General features: G+C 38.9%; 1 protein-coding gene across 1 annotated transcript; it reads left to right on the forward strand.

Annotated features, from left to right (window-relative positions):
* The first annotated feature begins 1177 nt into the window (after positions 1-1177).
* On the forward strand, positions 1178-22831 carry LOC591455 (cleavage and polyadenylation specificity factor subunit 3). The gene is given in 17 exon segments (XM_030993514.1): positions 1178-1349; positions 6891-6954; positions 8035-8132; positions 9988-10116; positions 11126-11259; positions 11262-11302; positions 11845-11934; positions 13302-13452; positions 14180-14307; positions 15446-15652; positions 15994-16140; positions 17119-17271; positions 18108-18216; positions 19010-19209; positions 20658-20745; positions 21087-21250; positions 22711-22831. Coding segments are annotated over 17 exon segments (2070 nt in total). The 5' UTR covers positions 1178-1278; the 3' UTR covers positions 22807-22831.
* Positions 22832-23071: the final 240 nt, after the last annotated feature.

The following is a 23071-nucleotide window of genomic DNA, read 5'->3' on the forward strand; positions in this document are numbered from 1 at the left end:
TCACACCAAATTCTTAAAAAAAAAAATCGTCACTGGTTAAGTTTAGGTTCCACTTTTTATTGGTAATATCAAATTTGTTAAACCCTACCGATTTTTTGAGATAGCGAGCTTAGGTTACGTATGAACATGGTCACACCACAATATAATTATTTATATTTTTAAACACAAATTAGAAAAAATAATGGAAAATATTGCATAATATACTGAAACAAATACGAATTTGAATAAAATGTGATAAGAAATTTTGTTGTCGCCTTTTCTTAGATTGCCTTGGTATAGGGGCGAATCCATGATTTTGTAATAGAGGCATGGGGGTGCAATATTCGTAGGGTTTTTACAAACGTGTATCAATCAGATGTGATTATTTACATCTGGGGACCGACCTTTTAACGTCACTATCCGAAAGACGTGACTCAATTTGTAACTTCCACTGTTAGCTGGATTAGAGTAGGGGGGGGGGGTTAAGGAGCATTTTTTTTTCTTACTCTCCCTTGAGCTAAAAAAAAAACTTGAGGGGGGGGGGTTAATATTTTGCTGAAAGAAAAGCTAAGTTCTTTACAAATAAAAACAAATTTTAACGTGCACTTGTGCAGTCATACTAGGTTCTTCATCTTCTTAAGTGCTCTTCTTTTTCTTCTCCTTCTTGTACTTCTTTTATTTTCTTCTTCTTTATTTTTGCCTTTTTTTCTTTTGCTTCTCCTTGTTCTTGTCTTTAATTTTTTCCTTCCCCCCCCCTTTATTTTCCTTCTTTTCCTCCTTCATTTAACTTCTTCTTCGTTCTTCTTTTCTTCTTCTGCTTCTTCTACTTCTCTTCTCATTTTTTTCCTTTTCTTCTTCTTCTACCTATGATTAATATGTGTTCCTTCTTTATGTTATTTCTTCTTCTTCCTTTTCTACTTCTTCTACTTCTATGGTAATACCAATACTCACCAACGCCTGTTCAGCATCTAGATGAGGGTGAAGTATGTTATATACAGCTCTATGCGGTACAGTTCCTGAAAAAAGGGCCACCTTTTCTTTTCTGAATCTCCTTCTTCTTATTTTCTCTTCTTCTTTTTAAAAAAATCTTCTTCTTCGACACGCGTTATCTTTTTCTACTTCGTTTTCTTTCTTCTTCTTCTGAAAATAAGTGCAACTCTTCTCTTTCTTTAAACGCGGAGGGCGACATTTCCTTGCTTTCACTCAATCGCAGGCTCGTGTTTTAAAATTACATCGATTTAGATTACACATTGACTATTACAAAAAGTGATGAAAAGAGAACTTGAAATCTAATAAACAATGGCTGCCAAAAGAAAACCAGATGCCCAGATACCAGAGGAAGAGAGTGACCGGTTGATCGTTCGTCCTTTGTAAGTGCATCGGCCATCTTAGTGAAAATTGAAATACGTGTGTAGCTAGTGGACGTGATAGAATACCCATTTTCTTGCCCCACGTATTTATTTTGATGTTGGTTTTGGAATAGAGGCTGGAGAAGCGTAATTTAGATTCATTTTTATACAATAACACAGCCACAACGAATATTAAGGGCTAGATGATATGAAATATATCTTTATATTACAATATTAATTGTGATCATTGTAAAAACATTCAACTTGTCTACCCGAAACCGAGCAAGGCCAAGGTAGGCACATTCATGGGGCACTAGAGGTAGGCAGTTCAGTTTAGACCTTCGCGATGAGGACAACTTCTTATTCACGTACGCAGGTGCGCATTTCAGCTCCCTATACGAATCCACATACATAAGGGTGAGCGCGCTTTCGGCCACACTTTCGTGAGCTTTCGTGGTTCTGCCGAAAAAAAACACTCGGTTTATTTCGGATTTCCCCGCCTTCTGATTGGTTAAAACAATAAAATATGACGTCATTTCTCTTCGACAATTATCGATGCACATCGGAAGTGAGTTGTACGTTGAATAACCATCGTAGTAGATGGTTTTGCTCAAATCTGCCGACAATGTGATGATATTCAGATGGAAGGAGTTTTTCAACTAACTTACAACTCCGTAATTAACAAAATTAAATATCTTACCTTCTTTCCTGAAAGTTTCAAATAATGATGATGAGTAGATCTTATGGTAGATATGATAATATGATTGCAGTTTTTGAAAATTGCACGAACTGATTTTGACGATGCGACGCGTGATGCGTGTACATAGTGTGTACGTGAATGAAACAGCTGTGTGAGTGACGTCGAGACCATTTCGTAGTCTTAGAATTCAGACCCGTTTGTGACTTGATTGACTTGTTTTTTCAATTTTTGTTTATTGTATGTCGTATTTTATTGATAATTGTGATATTTATTTCAATATTTGGAATAAATATTGTAATAATCTAACATGAATTGGTTATATTTTGGGGTAAAGTAACAATATTTTTTCGAAAAAACTGTTCATTTACTGCAAGATTGCTGCAAGTATAGACTACATAGACAATTTGTCACCTCATCCTTTTGTGTGTGTGTGTGTGTGTGTGTGCGTGCGTGTGTGAGAGAGAGAGAGAGAGAGAGAGAGACTAGGAGAGAAAGACCGAGAGAGAAAGAAAGAAAGAAATAGAGAGAGAAAGAGAGAAAAAAAGAAAGAGAGAAAAAAAGAAAGAGAGAAAAAAAGAAAAAGAGAAAAAAAGAAACAGAGAGAGAGAGAGAGAGGGAGAAAGCGTGAGTGTGTGTGTGTGTGTGTGTGTGAGAGAGAGAGAGAGAGAGAGAGAAAGAAAGAAATAAATAGACAAGATCATTTGGTAAAAGTTTAGATTCAAAGGGTTTTTATTTACCTTTTATAACAATATGATGACAAAAACATGGAAATTTGCATAAATTTGCATAAATTTGCATATTTTATTACGGTGCTGTTTAAAGATATTAAATTTCATATTTGCCAAACATCACTGAATATATTTGCCAAATTTCAGCGAGTTTGGTCATCGCATTGAAGAGATATGACTATTATGAGGCTTAACAGATCACAAACTTCTGAAAACAATGGTGCCACTGCTTAAACACAGGTTTAATTGACTTCAATACAATTATAATAGGTTAGACCTTTTGATCTTTTGTCCTCATCAATATGGTTCTGAAAATTATTTTAAAAATCCGTATCTCTGGAACCGTTGGTCCAAATTGAACAACTCAAAGTGCATTGTGTAAATAAAAATGTGATCTTTAAAATGATATAGAAATCACCCCCTATCTCCTACAAAAAAAAAATCACCTGAACTGCCTACTAGAGGTAGGGTGTCTGAACGATTTTTCAATTTTCAATTTGGGATCGTTTTTCACCATTTTTGTTTGATATTTGAATTAAAAATGTAATCAGAATAATACATTTCAAATTTCAAGTCTCGCCGATGTTTCTATCAAAAGATACAGCCCCTTCAAAATGCTGAAATATTCATAGCATTTTGCTCAGAATCGACGAAAAAGACGTACACGCAGAGTTATGTTGTTTTGCTAAATTTAGCCAAACAGCTGTATCGCGCGATATGCAAGCGTATGCATATCGTACGCAAGTTGCTCAGCCAATGCGCGACTTGCAAGCTTGAGCCACGCTGTCTCCGCGATATGTGCCATTGACTAGTATGGGTGGCCGTTCCCGCTATAGAACCCGGAAGTGAATACACGTTGTAGTCAATGGCAATATCGCGGAGACAATCTCCGCGATATTGCCATTGACTACAACGTGTATTCACTTCCGGGTTCTATGGCGAGAATCGGCCACCCATACTTTCATTCACTATAAGCGCACATGTTACGATGTAACCATGGTTTGGACTGAGCGGAGCTCACGCCTCCCTAATTAGCTGATTCCAAAAATGTGGGAAGGGTATTTTCAAACTGTTATAACAAATGATCCCTTGGGGCTAGCGAAAAAAAAGCATCTGGATATTATCCTTACGTCTAGCCCTGCTTAAGCCGCGGGGGCGCAGCTCAGGAAAGTGGCAAATTTTGGAGCTAGGATGCAAACAACATTTCAATCGCTGTTTTGACCAAGATATTTTTAGAATTCTGGGGGTGGCCCCCTATGGGGAATATGGAGAAAAACCTGCTCTTTCATATGACACCTCATTTATTGAGTTTCACCTTCAGGATCATTTGTTATAAAGGTTTGATTTTCAAATTTTTTCATAAAATCATTGACCAATTTTGGATGGTCGCGCAATGCACGTAGACCACATAGGGAAGCGTACAATCTCTATGGGAAGGGTTTTAGCACACAACATTGGGTGCGCGATCAGACACCCTACTAGAGGGCGCTTTGCGCGCGTACGAAAATCTGAATGGCCTTGCTGCGGTGGGTCGGCAATAATCAGCCCAAAACTTGGATATGGGAGGGTGGAAGGATACATCTTTTTTATAATGTTATCTGGTCTTACCCTTAACCATCCTATGTTTAATCTATGTAGAAATAACATGCGAGTACGATAAGAGAAACATCGGGCCCATTACTGATGCAACTTTTAAAATATTAGCCTAGAAATGACCACCAAACGGAAAAAATTGACATTTTTTCCCGACAAATCTTCATAAAATCTGATTTATAAACAAGTCACATCTAGATACACTAATACAAATACGATTTTCTGAAAATTCAGGTATTATTTATTAAGTTTCTTTCAAGTATATTTCTGCGCATCGCAGCGCCAATGTTCTTCACTGCTTCTAAATCACCCTTGAATTTTTTTTTTTGCAACGAATTTGTTACGAGGTCCGCGAGTGTTCCCCGTTCCTTGCGTGTTGAAAGTTTGGTAATACATAGTTTACATTGACTCGCGCACGAAAAAATGGTCGAAAACAAAATGTCAAATGAAGAAATAAACAAGCTTTTGTATAGTTATAAGAGTTCTACCGAGGTTTCTTTGTCGATTTAGTTTATTATATAGTCTCAATTAGAATTCAGAATTATCTCACTGAAGAGTTAAGAAACCGACGATGTTCTCGATCGTAGTTATTTTCATTTTGCCAGCAGCCGATCTAGCGTTGTTTGGGCAAAAAGCTAGGCCGCTGCCTTCCCATCGCAAACCTTTCCGAGTCTCGCTAAAATGGCGCTCTGCGGAGCTCCGAAGCTGCGTTGGTATCGCTGCAAACTCTCAGCCGGCCAGCTCCCCACGACGGACCATTCGCGGTATGGCGAGAGTGTGTGTGTGAGGTATGATTTTGGATTCGAGAACGCACGCAATGCAACCGTGCGCGTCATTTTCAGCTGTCGAATGTATACGACCAATTTTACATGTACGATTTTTAGTACAGATACTTGGTCAGTTTTCTTCTTATATCTTTGGTTTTACAACATTTAAAAATTTAATTTCTTCAAATTTGCTCTTGACTCGGTTCAGACTAATTGTCTGGTGTGTTTTCAAGTCAATTTTTTGAATATATTTTTTTGCATGAATTTGCCTAGCCAAGGCCAGGGTTTCTTTCGCATAAAATGAACGAACATCACAAAATTCTTGCAGACTGAGAGTTCTGTACTTTTGAAATATTGCAATTCTTGACTGATTTCCAATTGCTTTGTTATTGTATGAATATATTTATGAGAACAAAGAAGAGTTGACTAGTACTAGGTAGTCTAGTATACTCTAAAGGTATCTTGCAAAGTGTTTTGACTTTTGTGTGCAGGAATGTGTGATTATTTCCACATTTTAGGTGTTGTTTAAATCACTATTCACACAGGCAAATAGGCGTAAAGTAAATATTACTTTGATTTTAACAGAATTAGAAGCAGTAAACATGAGAGGAACAGTGAAAGTTTGAGCAAAAATCAAAAAAAAAAAAAAGTCATGAACTTTTGAAATTGCATTAATTGTTATTATTATTATTATATTTATTACAATGTAGAGCACTTAGGAACCAGTGAAAAAAATACACGGGCTCGAAATGCCAAAAAGAGCCCCCAAAAGTCATAAACGAACCCCCCAAAATTTGCATATCGGTAGAGTCCAATGCAAAACAAATTAAAGAGTGTTATTTTCATGAAAGTAAGGTTGAACAGTAGCCCCCAAATTTGTTAAAATACATGTTAAGATCTATCAAATTATTATTACTTACCGTATTTGCCGGCGTAAAGGCCGCACCGCCGCATAGGCCGCACCCCCAACTTTGACATTTCGTAGAGAAAAAAAAGAAAAAAAAAAAAACGGACCAAAGAAAATAATCTCTATTCTTCCTACAAACTAATACCAAAGTTATCAATCATTTTATAAATTTACAGGAAGTTTACCTAAAAAATGATCGTAATTTAGCAAATCTTCATCAATTTTTAGGCAGATTAGCACATTCATTGGACACTAGAGGGCGCTTCGCATGCATACAGAAACATGAATGGCCTGCCATAACCAAGCTTTGGCCATAATGTTATCCGGTCTTACCCCTATCGTACCGCCAAATGGAGAAAATAAACAAGCTTTTGTATTGTTATTAGAGATCTACTGAGGTTAGTTTGTCGCTTTAATTAATTAGATAGTCTCAATTATAATTCAGAATTATCTTACTGAAAAGTTAAGAACACCGACGATTGCGCGAATCTCCGAAGCTGCGTTGGATTTGTTGCAACTCCCAGCCCGGTAGCTCCCCACCACAGAGTGTGTGAGCGAGGTATGATTTTGGTTACCGGGCCTTGCGCTGTCTAAGCCAAGGACATTTTTACAAGTACGATTTTTAGTACAAGTTTCTGGTCATTTTTCTTCTTATTTCTTTGGTTGCACAAGGATTAAAAAGATAACTTCTTCAAATTTGCTGCTGACGTGGTTCAGACTAGATCTTGTCCGATGTGTTTTCAAGTCAATTTTAAAATTTTCTCTTCCAAAAATACTGCGGCCTTTACGCCGGCAAATACGGTACTTTTATAGATATCAACATCATCATCACTGTTAATATACGATTATTGTATTTTCTTTGTTCAGGGGAGCTGGTCAAGAGGTCGGAAGGTCATGTATAATGCTGGAGTTCAAGGGCAAAAAAATCATGGTAAGTAATTCCTTAAAGTCTTGAGACGAGCATAACTGCCAGTCTTGGGGTGTAAATATTTGTGATTGAATGATACACACCTAAAAACTAAAACGACAACAACAGGGTGGGAAAAACGGCTACAGAGCCTGTTGGGTGTGCTGGACAGTGTAAACTACCTAGCCCCACAGTTTTTACTGTCTTGTAAACTCTATTATGTACTACGACTTCATACTATTATTATATTGAGAACAATTTAGTAAATTGCCAATTTTTATCAAAAACATATTTTTTAACCTTGTCACTTTTTGACAATTTAAGGATTTTAAAAATTACTGGCATTTGTTTGTTCCTTCTACTCATGCATCGGGTATATTTTTATGGGCTGTAAATCAAAAGTTACTAAAGACCACTCCTCATCAGACCGAAGTTGCAAAATACCCTACTTTTCTCAGACTCAGGAATTGTGTCTTCTCCAAACTAGCTCAGACGGGCGCAAATTAGCCTGCTATTTACCAAATAGCGGGCTATTTTTGAAACAAGAACAAGATTTCTCTGGATATTTTCTTGACCAAATAGCCTGCTAATCGCAACTGCGTGCTGATGAAGACGAAAATTAGCTGGCTAATTTCAGATCGGGCTAGTTAAAATAGTGGGTTATTTTGCAACTTCGGTCTGATGAAGACAGGCCTTAAGCAGGTACATGTACATGTAAGCCCAACCACAGAGCATGGAATGATAGGCAAGACAGAGTTAAATACACAGAGGCTAAGACAATGGAAGTATGCGCATGCCTCATTTGTAAAATGTTTTTGTTTGTGGTGTTTCAAACAGCAGTAAAAGTAGGGTGTTCTACAAACAAGAATTCAAAGATGTAAAATTGGTGGGATTAGCATGTGTGCCCTTGTAAAATGGTGCCTGGCCGAAATACTCCTAAGAAAGCGGAGCGCGTGCAGCATCATGCAATTGAAAAGCAATGACCAGGATATTAATAATTACAATGTAAAGGGCTTAAAAACGTAGTATAAAGTGCTATACAAATGTGACCCTTATTATAAATACCAGATGCATTATAAACGTTCCCTTTTTTCATATCGACAGCTTGATTGTGGAATACACCCTGGTCGTGAAGGAATGGACTCGCTTCCTTACTTTGATCTCATTGATCCAGAAGAAATTGACCTACTTCTGGTCAGTCAGTAAGTTATGCTTTTTATGCCTCCGTTACGAAGTAGCCGGAGGCATTATGTTTTCGGGTTGTCCGTCCGTCCGTACGTCCGTACGTACGTACGTACGTACGTCTGTACGTACGTACGTCCCGTTCTCGTGATCGCGTTATCTGAAGAACTGGTTGATGGATTCCTGCCAAACTTTGGTCATGTATGTATCTTGTAGAGCCGATGAACTGATTAGATTTTGGGGTTACGAGGTCAAAGGTCAAAGGTCACAGGGCTCATTATGTATGCAAAACGAGCTCGTGATCGCGTTATCTGAAGAACTGGTTGATGGATTCCTGCCAAACTTTGGTCATGTATGTATCTTGTAGAGCCGATGAACTGATTAGATTTTGGGGTCACGAGGTCAAAGGTCAAAGGTCACAGGGCTCATTATGTATGCAAAACGAGCTCGTGATCGCATTATCTGAAGAACCGATTGATGGATTGCTGCCAAACTTAGGTCATGTATGTTACTTGCAAAGCCAAAAAACTGATTAGATTTTGAGGTCACGAGGTCAAAGGCCACAGGGCTCATTATGTATGCAAAACGAGCTTGTGATCGCGTTATCTGAAGAACCGATTGATGGATTGCTGCCAAACTTAGGTCATGTATGTTACTTGCAGAGCCGATGAACTGATTAGATGTAGGGGTCACAAGGTCAAAGTTCAAAGATCACAGGGCACATTATGTATGCAAAAACAGCTCTTGATCGCGTTATCTCAAGAACCGATTGATGGATTCCTGCCAACTTAGGTCATGTATGTTTCTTGCAGAGCCAATGAACTGAGTAGATTCTTGGTTCATAAGGTCAAAGGTCATGGGCTCATTATGTATGCAAAAATAGCTTGTAATCACAATATTCTGAAAACCTGTTAATGGATTACAATTGAACTTGAATTTGAAAAATTTCTTCTGTTTTGGTTTGTAAAATTGCTCTATGACGGAGGCATCATTTTCGACTGCGCGCAGTCGAAGTTCCATCTAGTCTTACATGGAGAGAGAAGAGGAGAGGGAGAGAGAAGGGGCAGAGAAATAAGAGAGAGAGAGAGAGTGAGAGAAAGACAGAGAGAAAGAAGAGAGCGAGAGAATGTGAAAGAAGATAGGGGCAGAGAGAGAAGAGAGCGAGGGGGAAAGAAGAGAGAAAGAGAGAGAGAGAGAGAGAAGAGATTTTTATTCATGTTTGCCGGTATACAAATATTGACTGCTCATGAGGATGATGGTGGGAACTATCACTCCCAAGGTGGTGTCCACACCACCGAGGGAGTGGTAGTTCCCACCATCATCCGATTACAGAGCAGTCCATATTTGTTTTATATACCTCATCCTTTTTATTGATTCATGATTAGGTCTAGCTGTAGGTCTAGATGTAGCTCTAAAAACAGGAAACGAGATCAAGAGGAATTAACTAACCAGAATAAGAAAATCCAACATCAAGTCCAAGGCAAGAGTATTGAATTCCTATGCACTGCGCGTAACCGCGCGACTGCGGTAGCCTAGCAACTAAACAATTTTAGGGGTCCTATCCCAGGGTTTGATAGTAGCTATCAACCCCTCTGACGTAATGATACTTGATAGATCGAAATGCTCCTCGACATGTGATAGTCTTGACCAATCAGTGAATGACAATCTATGTATGAGGTATATAATAGTTGCTATATTATACAACTATGGACACGCATATATCATATTAACAGTCTGTGTGTGTCTCCCATGGCAGACCAGACAGACCAACCAGTGACTGCTCTTGCCTTCAATGTTGCTCAATGGTGCTAAAGCTCATTCATACCTTTTACTTACTCAGTATTACCCATTGGATTATTTTGTGATTTTCTCCAGCTTTCATTTAGATCACTGTGGAGGCCTGCCATATTTTTTGAAGAATACTCAGTTTCGGGGGCGAGTTTTCATGACCCATGCCAGCAAAGCCATCTACAGATGGAACCTGTCCGACTACGTCAAAGTCAGGCAAGTTATAATGTTAATAATGATGATAATGATGATAAAAATGTTAATACTAACAATAATGATAATAATATGTAATGATAATAATGATCAAAGGAATAATAGTTATAATAAAAGCAATGATAATTATATCATTGATAATAATAATAATGATAATAACAAAAGAAGAATGATAATGATGATAACAAAAGTAATGATAGTCATAATGCTATTAATGATATTCGTAATAGTGATGATAATGATAATCATAAAAAAAAAATAATGATAATAATAACTACATTAAAGTGACTCGGTAACATTGTTGAAGGTTGATGAAAAAAATTGCTTAATTTTTGTATAAAATGTTACTTACTTTATTCCTTCTACTATACTAACCCTTTGACATGCAAGAAATCCTGAACAAATTCTCAAACCACAAAGATATCTATGGTTTTCTTTGAAGGCGTCGATGTGAGGCACCCTCTAACAGTGATTAATAGTAAATTCTCCCAACCATTTTTAAATTTTCCCAACCGTTTTTCCATGAGAAAAAAAAATAAAACGGGCTATAAATATCTGTCAACACTTAACTGTCTGGAATGGAATGTAGAGCCATTTTATTGCTTTGTGACGATTTACATTCACCTAAAATGTAATTAAATTGTCCTTGTCTTGATGCTGAACAGGCTTTGACAAGTAGCAGAATAGAAGTAGAATAATATAGTTGGGAGAATTAAGGAATCGATCAGATCAGTTTTTCCCAATTTGTACCATGAATAGTGATCCGTTTTCACTCAAGTTTTCAGATTATCTTTAATTGTATATCTAGCATTGAAGTCACTACCTTAGCACCACTATCTCTCATCTGAACAATGTTACAAAGTCCCTTTAATAACAATAATAATAATAATGATAACGATTACAATAATGTTCATCATGACAATAGTATGTTTTCACAGTCTTTTCACGAAGAGTAAGGACAATTTATTCCAAGATTTATGTTTTAATTTGTTCTGTTTGCTTTGTCTATCAGTAATTTGTCGGCCGAGCGGATGCTCTACACCGACGCTGATCTACAGGCTAGCATGGACCGCATTGAGACCGTCAACTTTCATCAGGAGGTTGATATAAACGGGATACGTTTCTCGTGCTACCACGCCGGTCACGTCCTGGGGCGTGTATGTTCCTCATCGAGATCGCTGGTGTTAAGGTACGAAACAAGAATTCTTGTAAACTGTTCGCTTGGTGACCTCTCTTCCGGTAGGAAGAAATGGTTGAGCGCCTTTTCATGGTAGCTCGGCAAAAGATGGGTTAATAATTATGATTGCAGAACCCTCCGGGAGAACATTATTAATACTGAAAAGGCTACCCTGGCTTAACAAGACATATCATTATTGTTATCAATATTTTTGTTATTATTATTGTTGTTGTTGATGTTGTTTTTGGTGTTATTATTTTATCTGTTTAAATATTTGTATTATTAATATTATTATTATTTTTGCTCTATAAATTATTATTATTATTGTTATTATCATTTATTCATTATCATTATTATTATTATTATTATTAACGTCATCATCCTCATCATCCTCATCATCATCATCATCATCATTATCATCATTATTATGATCATCATCATCATCATCCTCATCATTATCATTATCATCCTCATCATTATCATCATCATCATCATCATCATCATCATCATCATCATGGCCCATTTTATTGAACCAGTAACTTTCTTTGTTTCAGATTCTTTATACTGGTGATTTCTCACGTCAAGAAGATCGTCATCTGATGCAAGCAGAGATACCAAACGTCAAACCAGATATCTTGATTACTGTGAGTAGCAGCTGCAAGTAGTTCAGTCTTTTCTTAATCCTTTATTTTAATACGTTCAATTCAATTTCTGAGAGTGAATCACTTGAATTTGTAAACCTTTCATCTGCGTAAAAGCTTTTTTTACAACCCGTACATGTGAAACAAATCTATTACTTTTCTTATTTGTAAACCTTTCATCTGCGTAAAAGCTTTTTTTACAACCCCTACATGTGAAACAAATCTATTACTTTTCTTATTTTTCATCGGATTTTAATCAAACTTTCACTGATCTGTTTCTCCCATTTTTCTGCTTAAAGTTAAAGACCAGTTCTGGTCATGCGATTGCATTGTGAAAGAAACGTTGTGGAATCGATCAGGAGAGGTTGATCAACTAGCATACAAGTATTGGTGTGTACTGCAAGGTTCTGGAATCATCAAAATGATAAGAAATTTGGCCCAGTCTTCGTAAAGTTACAAGCACTGTACACAGAAAGATGGTCTGTTTCATACTACCATCCATATGATCAAATAATCATTTTATCTACCATCCATAAGGTTCTGATATTGATGATTATTATTATCCATAATTGAATTATTATGAGTCCATGTGGATAGTGGACAGGCTGGGTTTAGACCAAACGGTAATAGCCTAATTGGGTAGTAGACCAAACAGCAATACACCTGTCTTGTACCTGCCATTACGTACATGTACCCTGTCATCCTTGCCTTCTAGGAAGCCACCTATGGCACCCACATCCATGAGAAGTGTGAAGACAGAGAGATGATTAAATTGTTATGAGTCCATGTGGATAGTGGACAGGCTGGGTTTAGACCAAACGGGAATAGCCTAATTGGGTAGTAGAGGAACTTGTAGACCAAATGGCAATTCACCTGTCTGTGTATCTTTACATGTACATTGTCATCCTTGCCTTCCAGGAAGCTACATGCACCTATGGCACTCACATCCATGAGTCCATGTGGGTAGTAGACGGTCTGAGTGTAGACCATATGGGAATCAGGGGGGTGTTTCACAAAGATCCTAAGTCAAACTTAACTCTTAAGTTGGACTTAACAATTATGGAGAGCCATTTGTAGCCTTAATAAAAAAAATATTCAAAAGCAAAAATTCAAGTGTTTTACACTTTTCATAAATTCCACATGAAATCTCCATGATAATAGAAAATATGATTGATTTGAATCAAATTTTTATGCCTTTTAAAATAACTTTTACAAAATATTTTTAAAGATGCTAACGGCTTTCCATAATTGTTAAGTCCAACGTAGAGATAAGTTCAACTTAGGATCTTTGTGAAACACCCCCTGGTAGCAGAAGAACTGGTTGAAGACCAGCCATTACATACACATACATTGTCATCCATGTCTTATAGGAAGCCACCTATGGCACTCACATACATGAGAAACGTGAGGACAGAGAGGCCCGGTTCACCAGCACGGTTCATGATATCGTCAACAGAGGGGGGCGCTGTTTGATTCCTGTTTTTGCTCTGGGACGAGCGCAAGAGCTACTTCTGATTCTTGGTAAGGTCTTGTTAAATCTAATTACTCATAATTCCTAAGTACCATTTGAGGTGTCTGTACAAGCATTGCTTTTTAGTGGACCCCTTTGTTTCCAATATGTATTTCTACATTTGTTGTAAATGTTCATGATTGATTTGTAATGTTTTGTTGGAAACATAAATAAATTGAAATTGAAATTGAATTGAAAATTGGTTATTAAAAGCCAAAACAGGTATTGTAAAACCCCATTTACCTCACCTGAGTCGAGGGGGACAAATGAAGATTATGTCTTGCTAAAGGACAATAGCTCAGCGGCAGGACTGGAACCGCGAATCGTGTGATCGACAGTCGTGTGACGTATCCGCTAGTCCACAACACCACAAAATGCCCTGAATCTACCCGTAATTTGTATTTACTTTTTCGCAGAATAGTGTTGAAAAGAGCCATACTAAAGCTTTTCGACTTGCACATCAGAGTAAAGCGCAGGAATGAAACAGAAAACTAAAATCGATCAATATAAACGGAAACTAAAACGAACAAGGCACGAATATAACGAGCTCTGATTGGCTGTCTAAGGTAACGGTGGCTTATTGCCAACCGGTTATACCGGGATAATTGCTAAAATAATACGAGCGTCCGAACAAAGTTTGTAAACATGGTTATAGTAGAGCTGTGAAATGCACATGAGTGAAAAGAGGTTGTAACATTGTTCAGACTGGTGATCAGTTCTTTGTGGTTTGTTCTGTAGATGAGTATTGGTCCAACCATCCCGAGCTTCATGATATACCAATCTACTATGCCTCATCGCTGGCTAAGAAGTGCATGGCAGTCTACCAAACCTACATAGATGCTATGAATGAGAAAATCAGAAGACAGGTGAGACGTTGACAGAGAGAGGGGAGGGGAAGGGGATGGGGGGGGGGGGGGGGGGGGGGGGGGGGTAGAAATGCATGGCAGTCCACCAAACATACATAGATGCTATGAATGAGAAGATCAGAAGACAGGTGAGATGTTGACAGAGAGAGGGGGAGGGGGAAGGGGATGGGGGGGGGGGGGGGGAGGGGGTAGAAATGCATGGCAGTCCACCAAACATACATAGATGCTATGAATGAGAAGATCAGAAGACAGGTGAGATGTTGACAGAGAGAGGGGGAGGGGGAAGGGGGGATGGGGGGGGGGGGGGGGGGGGGGGGGGGAGGGGGTAGAAATGCATGGCAGTCCACCAAACATACATAGATGCTATGAATGAGAAGATTAGAAGACAGGTGAGACGTTGACAGAGAGAGGGGGAGGGGAAAGGGGATGGGGGGGGGGGGTAGAAATGCATGGCCGTCCACCAAACATACATAGATGCTATGAATGAGAAGATCAGAAGACAGGTGAGACGTTGACAGAGAGAGGGGGAGGGGGAGGGATGGGGGGGGGGGGGGGGGGGGGGGGGGGGGGGGGAGGGGGTAGAAATGCATGGCAGTCCACCAAACATACATAGATACTATGAATGAGAAGATAAGGTGAAAAATAGACAGTGAGAAGGAGGGGGGGGGGCAGACAGTGTGTGTGAGAGAGAGAGAGAGAGAGTAGACAGAAGGGGGTGGTTGAAGCGGGAGGGGGGGGGGGAGAACTGCATGACAGTCTACCAAACGTTCACAGAATGGGAGGCAGACATCGGGTGAGAAAGAGATAGAAAGGGAGGTGAGAAGCAGAGAGATGAGAAGCAGGAGAGAGAGAGAGAGGGAGACAGAAGAGAGAGGGAAGGAAGGGATGAGGAGGGGGACAACAGGTGGGGGGGAGGGGGAGTGGAGATGGAGGGAGAGAGGGAGGGGACGTTGAATGCATTAGAAACACCCAGAAGTAAAGATAAAAGAATAAAAAGTAAATGGGATAGAGGGAAGATTTAATGAAAACCATATTTTAAGATCAAAGGTATGAGTACCTCTGGAACTACTGTATCTGTTCTTGAAAAAAAAAACCTGTGAAGTGTCAATAAATATCCTTATTTCCTTTCCCTCCTCAGATCAATGTCAGCAATCCATTTGTATTCAAGCACATTTCAAATCTTCGCGGCATGGACCATTTTGATGACGTTGGTCCTTCCGTCGTCATGGCGAGCCCCGGTATGATGCAGTCTGGTCTGTCGAGGGAGCTGTTTGAGAACTGGTGCACGGATCGACGCAACGGTCTCATCATCGCTGGTTACAGTGTGGAAGGCACCATGGCAAAGGTACAGAGATGATGATGATGGTGATGATGGTGGTGATGATGGTGATGATGGTGATGATGATGAAAATGGTGATGGTGGTAGTGATGAAGATGATGATGATGATGAGGAGGAGGAGGATTATGATGAGGAGGAGGAGGATTATGATATTGATGATGATGGTTATGGTTACAGGGATAGTGCTGATTTTGATGATTGTGTCCACAAAGTTCTGCCATTGGTCATGATTAGGGTGACAGTGAAAATGTTTAAAAAGTTTGGTGAAGATGCCAGTTTACAATCTCTCTTCAGCTTTATACACAGTTGTATACTTCATTTATCAATCCCCTTGGTTCTATTTATAGCATGTGATGTCATCCCCAGAGGAAGTGCAGACTCTGAGCGGTCAGAAGATTGCTTTGAAGATGACGGTAGATTACATCTCCTTCTCTGCCCATGCCGACTATGAGCAGACATCAGAGTTTATCAGATCGCTTAAACCACCACAGATAGTAAGTAACATGAAACATACTACCTACATCCTATCTCTCTCTCTATCTCTCTTTCCCTCTCTATCTCTCTTTCTCTCTCTCTCTCTCTCTCTCTCTCTCTATCTCTCTTTCTCTGCTCATGCTGACTACGCGCAGACGTCAGAGTTTATCAGATCGCTCAAACCACCACAGATAGTAAGTAAGATGAAGAATAATACCTACAGCCCTCAGCGTCCTCAGCAGAAGGGCTCTTACGTAAATCTCGGTCACAACATCCAGGCCACTTTGTCGATTTTTAAATGAACGAGTTAATGAGGCCGTAAGAAATAAATTTCTTACGATCTTACGATAATATACCAAAAAAAATTCAGAGATATCCCTGGATGAGAGATGTGATTTGGGTAAAATTTCCACAAACCCTACACAGCGCACAACATGGAAACATTTGCTCAGAAGGCAAGCCAGGTTTGAAATCACTTCACGATTGTAACAAAGAACAATTACAAATGATGGACATATAGTGATATTCCCTAAGTATACTTCTGAAACAATCATGGACTTGTACAAAAAACAAGGAAGTCAGTAGCAACCAACAAGAGCTTTCAGATACGTAAAATGGATACGCATAATATGTCTAAAGTGCGCACGTCACATGAAGGCACCATATACACCCAAGCATGTAAGTACCAGAGCTAGTTCAATATTATGTCCAAGAGGTTTGGGGGTATTGGCGATAGCAAGAATTACATTTTGGGCTAGTAGGTCAAGATTATAGTCGTCAGTTGATAATTGATTATAGACTTTTTGATTTTATTGTGATATTTCATGAATAATTCCATCCATTTCCCACACTAAATTGAAGGTGGAGGCATATAGGAGACGCAGTTGCATTTGTCCTTTATAATGTATACGGCAATTTCATCCTCTGACATGCAATAAACTTCATCCCGGATGAATGACCGTTTTTTTTTTTCTTTTTTTTTTTTTTCTTTTTTCAAGGTACTTGTTCATGGTGAGGCGAATGAGATGAGCAGACTGAAGGCTGCTGTGCTGAGAGAGTACGAGGATGATGACGAGTATAACATACAGGTTCATAATCCAAGGACAACACAGGCGGTAGAACTGTACTTCAGAGGAGAGAAAATGGCAAAGGTATGAAAGATACATGGTGGTGGTGGGGTTGGTAGTGGTGGGGAAGATGGTGATGATGATGATGATGATGATGATGGTGGTGGTGTGGTGGTGGTGGTGGTGGTGGTGGTGGTGGTGGTGGTGGTGATGATGAGTATACATACAGGTTCATAACCCACGAACAACACAGGCGGTAGAACTGTACTTCAGAGGAGAGAAAATGGCAAACGTATGGAAGATACATGGTGGTGGTGGTGGTAGTGGTGGGGAAGATGGTTATAATGTTGATGGTGGTGGTGGTGGTGGTGACGGTGGTGGTGCTGGTGTGTGGTGGTGATGATGAGGGTAAAAATAGTGCCAATGATGATAGTGATGATGGTAATGATGATAATGATAATGATATGATGTTGACATGGCAATCACGACAGAAATGACAGAGATGAAGATGATGATGATGATAATGATGGGGTTTGATGAGGAGGATAATGATGGTAATAATATTATAGTGACAATGGCAATGACCACAATAACAATTACTTTTACTTAGTACGTGTATGTGCATTATTCCTTCATTTCTAACATGCCAGTCCCTAATTAGTCCTAATTAAATGTGTGTTATACAGTAGGCTTGCGGTTGCACCATGTGAGAAAGGGGGGAAGATTGGGGAGTCCTGAAAAGGACTCTCTGTAATCTTTTTTTTTGAGTGTGTGTAGTCCTGAAAAGGACTGTTGGTTATCTTTCTTGGCTTGTAGTTCTATAGCGCTGGCTGAGAGGATGGGTGGTAGGAGTGGCTCGACATTTCAAACAGGTTGACTATTAGGTTGACAGGTTGTCTAAATGTGTGTTGTTCTTGCAGGTAATGGGCAGCCTCGCATCTGAAAGACCGAGACATAACAGCAAGATATCAGGGATCCTCGTCAAGAGAAACTTCAATTACCACATCATGGCGCCGTCCGATCTCTCAGGTATGGAAGCATTCTCTTGAATTCTTATTTTTCTCTTTATTTTCTTATATTTTTACCCCCCCCCCCCCCCCCCCCCCCCCCCGCCTTAAACAACAGAAGGAGTAATATTAATGATATAATAATGGAAATAAAATTCTAGTTTCACTTTCTTCTCTCTGCTTTTATTCTGAATCTGTCTTTCTGTCTCACCCACTGTCTCTCTCTCTCTATGCCTTCATCTATTCATATCTCTTTATTTGTACTATGTCTTTTTTGTTGTTTCTCTCGCTTCTTGTTTCCCGATCCTCTATCGGCCTTTGTCAATTTATATTTGCCTCTTTTTTTAGTATCCCCTCCTCTCTCTCTCTCTCTTTCTTTCTCTTTGTAAAACTCTCCATCTTTCTCCTCCCCCCCCCCCACCCGTTTATCTTGTTGTCTTTCTCTATGTGTCTCTCTTTTAGTCTTTAGTTGCGTATCAACATACCTACATATATCGTGATTACATAATACAAGCACCCTCCCCCTTTTTTGTTTACACCTTCTCTCTCTCTCTCTCTCTCTTCTCTCTCTTTCTCTCTTTCTCTTTCTCTCTTCTCTCTCTCTCTCTCTCACTTTCTCTTTCTCTCTTGTTTTATCTCTCTCTCTCTCTCTCTTTCTCTCTCTTTCTCTCTTTCTCTTTCTCTTTCTTACTCTCTCTTTCTCTCTCTCTCTTTCTCTCTCCCTCTTTCTCTCTCTCTCTCTCTCTATTTTCCCAGCTATCTCTTTGGCACTGCTCCCATTCTCAAAAATGTCTTTCTCCATTTGATCATTCCAGAGTACACTGACCTAGCAGTAAGCAACGTGACCCAGCGCCAGAGCATCGCGTACCACGCCCCCCTCTCGCTACTCACGCACTACCTCACTCAGCTATCCACCGACATCGAGTACACCGAGATCAACGACAAGCCGGCTCTGCGCATCTTCGGGGAGATCAACATCATCCACGACCCTCCTGCGAGATTGGTCACACTCGAGGTGAGGGTCGTTAAGATTTAATTTAGGCGATATATATTTATTCTATATTAATTATTTGTGAAAGTGAAATACGATTTGACAGACTAGTAGAGAGATATGAAGAGAAAGACACCTAGACCAATGCAGAAACACAAGAGAGTTAATCCAAAAGTGAGAGATTTCTATGTATATTATTGTTCATAAAATTAAAAATACCGGTACCCATTTAAAACCTGGGTGGAGAGTGGCAAGTATAGATTGATGTCTTGCCATAATACGTAAGTGCTGCAGCGGGAATTGAACCGTGAACCTTGTCATCCACAGTTTGAAGATGTATCCACTAAACCACACCACCTCTACATAAATGTTACATCAAGACATGAAAGTGCTGTTGATAGACGTGTCGTGGTCTAGTGGATACATCGCTGGACTGTGGATCACATGGTTCGTGGTTGGAGTCCTGGGGGGTGTTTCAAAGAGATCCTAAGTTGAACTTAACTCTAAGTTGGACTAACAATTATGGAAAGCCATTAGCATCTTTGAAAATATTTTGTAAAATTTATTTCAAAGGGCACAAAATGATGATTCAAATCATTCATGTTTTCTATTGCCAAGGAGATTTCATGTTCTTGATGTGGAATTAATGAAAAGTCAAAAATTCTTCAATTTTTGCTTTTTGAATTTATTTTATTTTAAGGCTACAAATGGGTCTCCATAACTTTTAAGTCCAACTTAGAGATAAGTTCAACTTAGGATCTTTGTGAAACACCCCCCTGGTGCGGCATTTATGTCCTATGGCAAGACATCAATCTACATATTCCACTCTCCACCCTGGTATTTAATGAGTACCCGGTAAGATGCGAAAGTTAAAGTGGCTGGATTGGCACATGTGCACTTCTAAAACAGCTCCTGGTTGGAATACTACCCAGAGAAAGAAAAGTGTCTGCTATCATGTGTGGCTTTGCAATTGAATCCAATGATCGGGGTGATAATAATTACAATGTAAATCGCTTACAAACACAGTTTTAAAGAGAAGGTTGAGTTCTGGGGAGAGGTGAAAAATAATTTTTGATAGTTATCTTTGTTATTATGCAAGTGTGGAAGAACATTAGAGTAAAATGTCCCCTGAAAAGAATGGTTCTTCAAATGCCCTCATATTCTAAATTTGACAGTTAGCAGCTTTTAAAAATGAGGCCTGACTTTTTGTGCCACATGTTTGTGTAGTCCAATATACATCTTTCTGTGTACAGTTGCTTGTTACTTTACCAAGACTGGGCCAAATTTATTATGATTTTGATGACTCCAGAACCTTGAAGTGCACACCAATACTTACATGCTACATGATCAACTTTTTCTGTTTCTTTCACAATGCAATCGCATGACCAGAACTCAACTTTATCTTTAAGTGCTGTACATATGTGACCATTATTATTATTATTATTATTATTATTACTTTGTTTCTGTTACAGTGGGTGGCTAACGCAGAGAACGACATGTACGCTGATGCTGTGATGACGGTGGTAGTGAGAGTAGCTTCAGATCCGGACGCACAGAAATGTGAGTCTATTCTCATTTAGTGATTTGCAATGGCAAGCTTAAAGAGACTTGGTAACATTGTTCAGATGAGAGAAAATGGTGCTAATGTAGTGACTTCATTGCTAGATGTACAATTAAAGATAAACTGAAATTTTGAGTGAAAACAGACTATTATCAATGATAAAAATAGGGATAAACTTATAGCTGATCAATTCCGTAATTCTCCCACCTATATTATTACAATTTAATTACATTTGAGGTGAATGTAAATCGTCACAAACTTAATAAGAATATGAATAATTTAGTTTTAACTGTAACAGTCCCAGTATTACATTCTTGTCTTTTTGTTAATCTTTTCGTAGTCAAGCAGCTACCAGCGAAGAACGATGCCCAGGTGTTCAGCGAGCGCCTCATGGTCTTACTAAGGGACATGTTCGGTCAGAGTACGGTCAAGAACTTTGCAGATACCGATGACCTCCTCGTCTGTATGGACGGCAAAGAGGCCAGGGTCAACATTGAATCACTGGTCAGTTCATACATCAGTTCATACATCAAAGTTGCAAAATAACCCGCTATTTTAACTAACCTGGGGGGTGTTTCACAAAGATCCTAAGTCAAACTTAACTCTAACTTGGACTTAAAAATTATGGAGAGCCATTTGTAGCCTTAAAAACAAATATATTCAAAATCGAAAAATCAAGTATTTTAGACTTTTTATAAATTTGACATCAAGAACATACAATCTCCTTGATAATAGAAAATATGAATAATTTGAATAAACATTTTGTGCCTTTTAAAATAACTTATACAAAATATTTTCAAGGATGCTAATGGCTTTCCATAATTGTTAGGTCCAACTTAGAGTAAAGTTGGACTTCGGATCTTTGTGAAACACCCCCAAGATCTCAAATTAGCCAGCTATTTTGAGTCTTCATCAGCCCGCAGTTGTAATTAGCAGGCTATTCGGTCGAGAAAATTATCCCGAGAAATATTGGTCTTGTTTCCAAAATAGCCCGCTATTTGGGGATTAGCAGGCTAATTTGCACCCGTTTGTGATGAGCGTATCGGTCTTAAATGTGAAAATAATGGGTTATTTTGCAACTTCGGTCTGATGAAGCAGACCTAAAGGGAATTTGACACAGTTTTGGGGAGTTTACCCAATAATAGGTCTGGTCTATGACCCTTAGCTCGTAGTTGTCATATTTTTAATAGGAGGGCATTTGAAGAGCCATCCTTTTCAGGGGACATTTTGTCTACTATACTCTTGCACACTAATATAAAAGCAATTAATTAAGCACACATACACTTAGCAACTAAATTATTCATACCCTTACTAAGTTTTGGTGAATTTGTATACCGGGTATGTGACAAATTTATTTGTCCCGATAGATTATGTTTCTTGAGAATATGACTTATTGAAGCGTACATCTAGAAGTATTCAACAAAGGCCCTAATCTAACCAGTCAACCTTTCATTCTAGAGTTACGAAAAACACAAAACATCAGATTTACAAAGGGTATGAATAATTTAGTTTTAAATGGTATAGACCAGTTCTGGTCATGTGATTGCATTGTGAAAGAAACGTTGTGGAATCGATCAGAAAAGGTTGATCATCTAGCATATAAGTATTGGTGTGTACTGCAAGGTTCTGGAATCATCAAAATGATAAGATATTTGGCCCAGTCTTGGTAAAGTTACAAGATGTATATGGGACTACCCAATATCTATCCAGGCCGGACAAATATGATCATTTACCAAACATGTCAATACGTAGTGGTTTCCCGGCAAATTTTGTATCATCACGTATTAGTCAAAACATATTCTTTCACATGATTGGTAATCAGAGCTTCCATTTAATTTTTTGAGAAGGGGGCGTTTCCATAACTGGTCTATACCTTTTACTGTATGATGTACCCCCCCCCCCCCCTCCTCTTTCCAGAACTCGACCTTCTCTTTTAATGTTGTGTATACTATTTTTTGTTTCAGGAGGTGAAAAGTGAAGACAAGCAGCTGACAGCCATGGTAACAACTGCTATGAAGCGATTACATGAAGCAATCGACCCTGTAGCCATCGTTAACTAGGATCGCCAATCATCAAACTCTTAGAGCCACGTAACAGGATTTGCGTTGACTAATGTGAAGAGATAACATGACGCTATCAGCCATGTTGCTATTGTCAACCAGAATCACCAATCTTCTAACTCTTAGAACGATATACCAAGATTCTTGTTTAACTACTACAAAGAGATTACATGAAGCAATCAACTCTGTTGCTATCGTCAACTAGGAATCGCCAATCGTCAAACTTGTAGAACCATGTACCAAGATTCATGAAGATTGCTATGAA

This window comes from Strongylocentrotus purpuratus, unplaced genomic scaffold (assembly GCF_000002235.5).
Source record: "Strongylocentrotus purpuratus isolate Spur 01 unplaced genomic scaffold, Spur_5.0 spur5_scaffold_20, whole genome shotgun sequence".
NCBI lineage: Eukaryota > Metazoa > Echinodermata > Echinoidea > Camarodonta > Strongylocentrotidae > Strongylocentrotus > Strongylocentrotus purpuratus.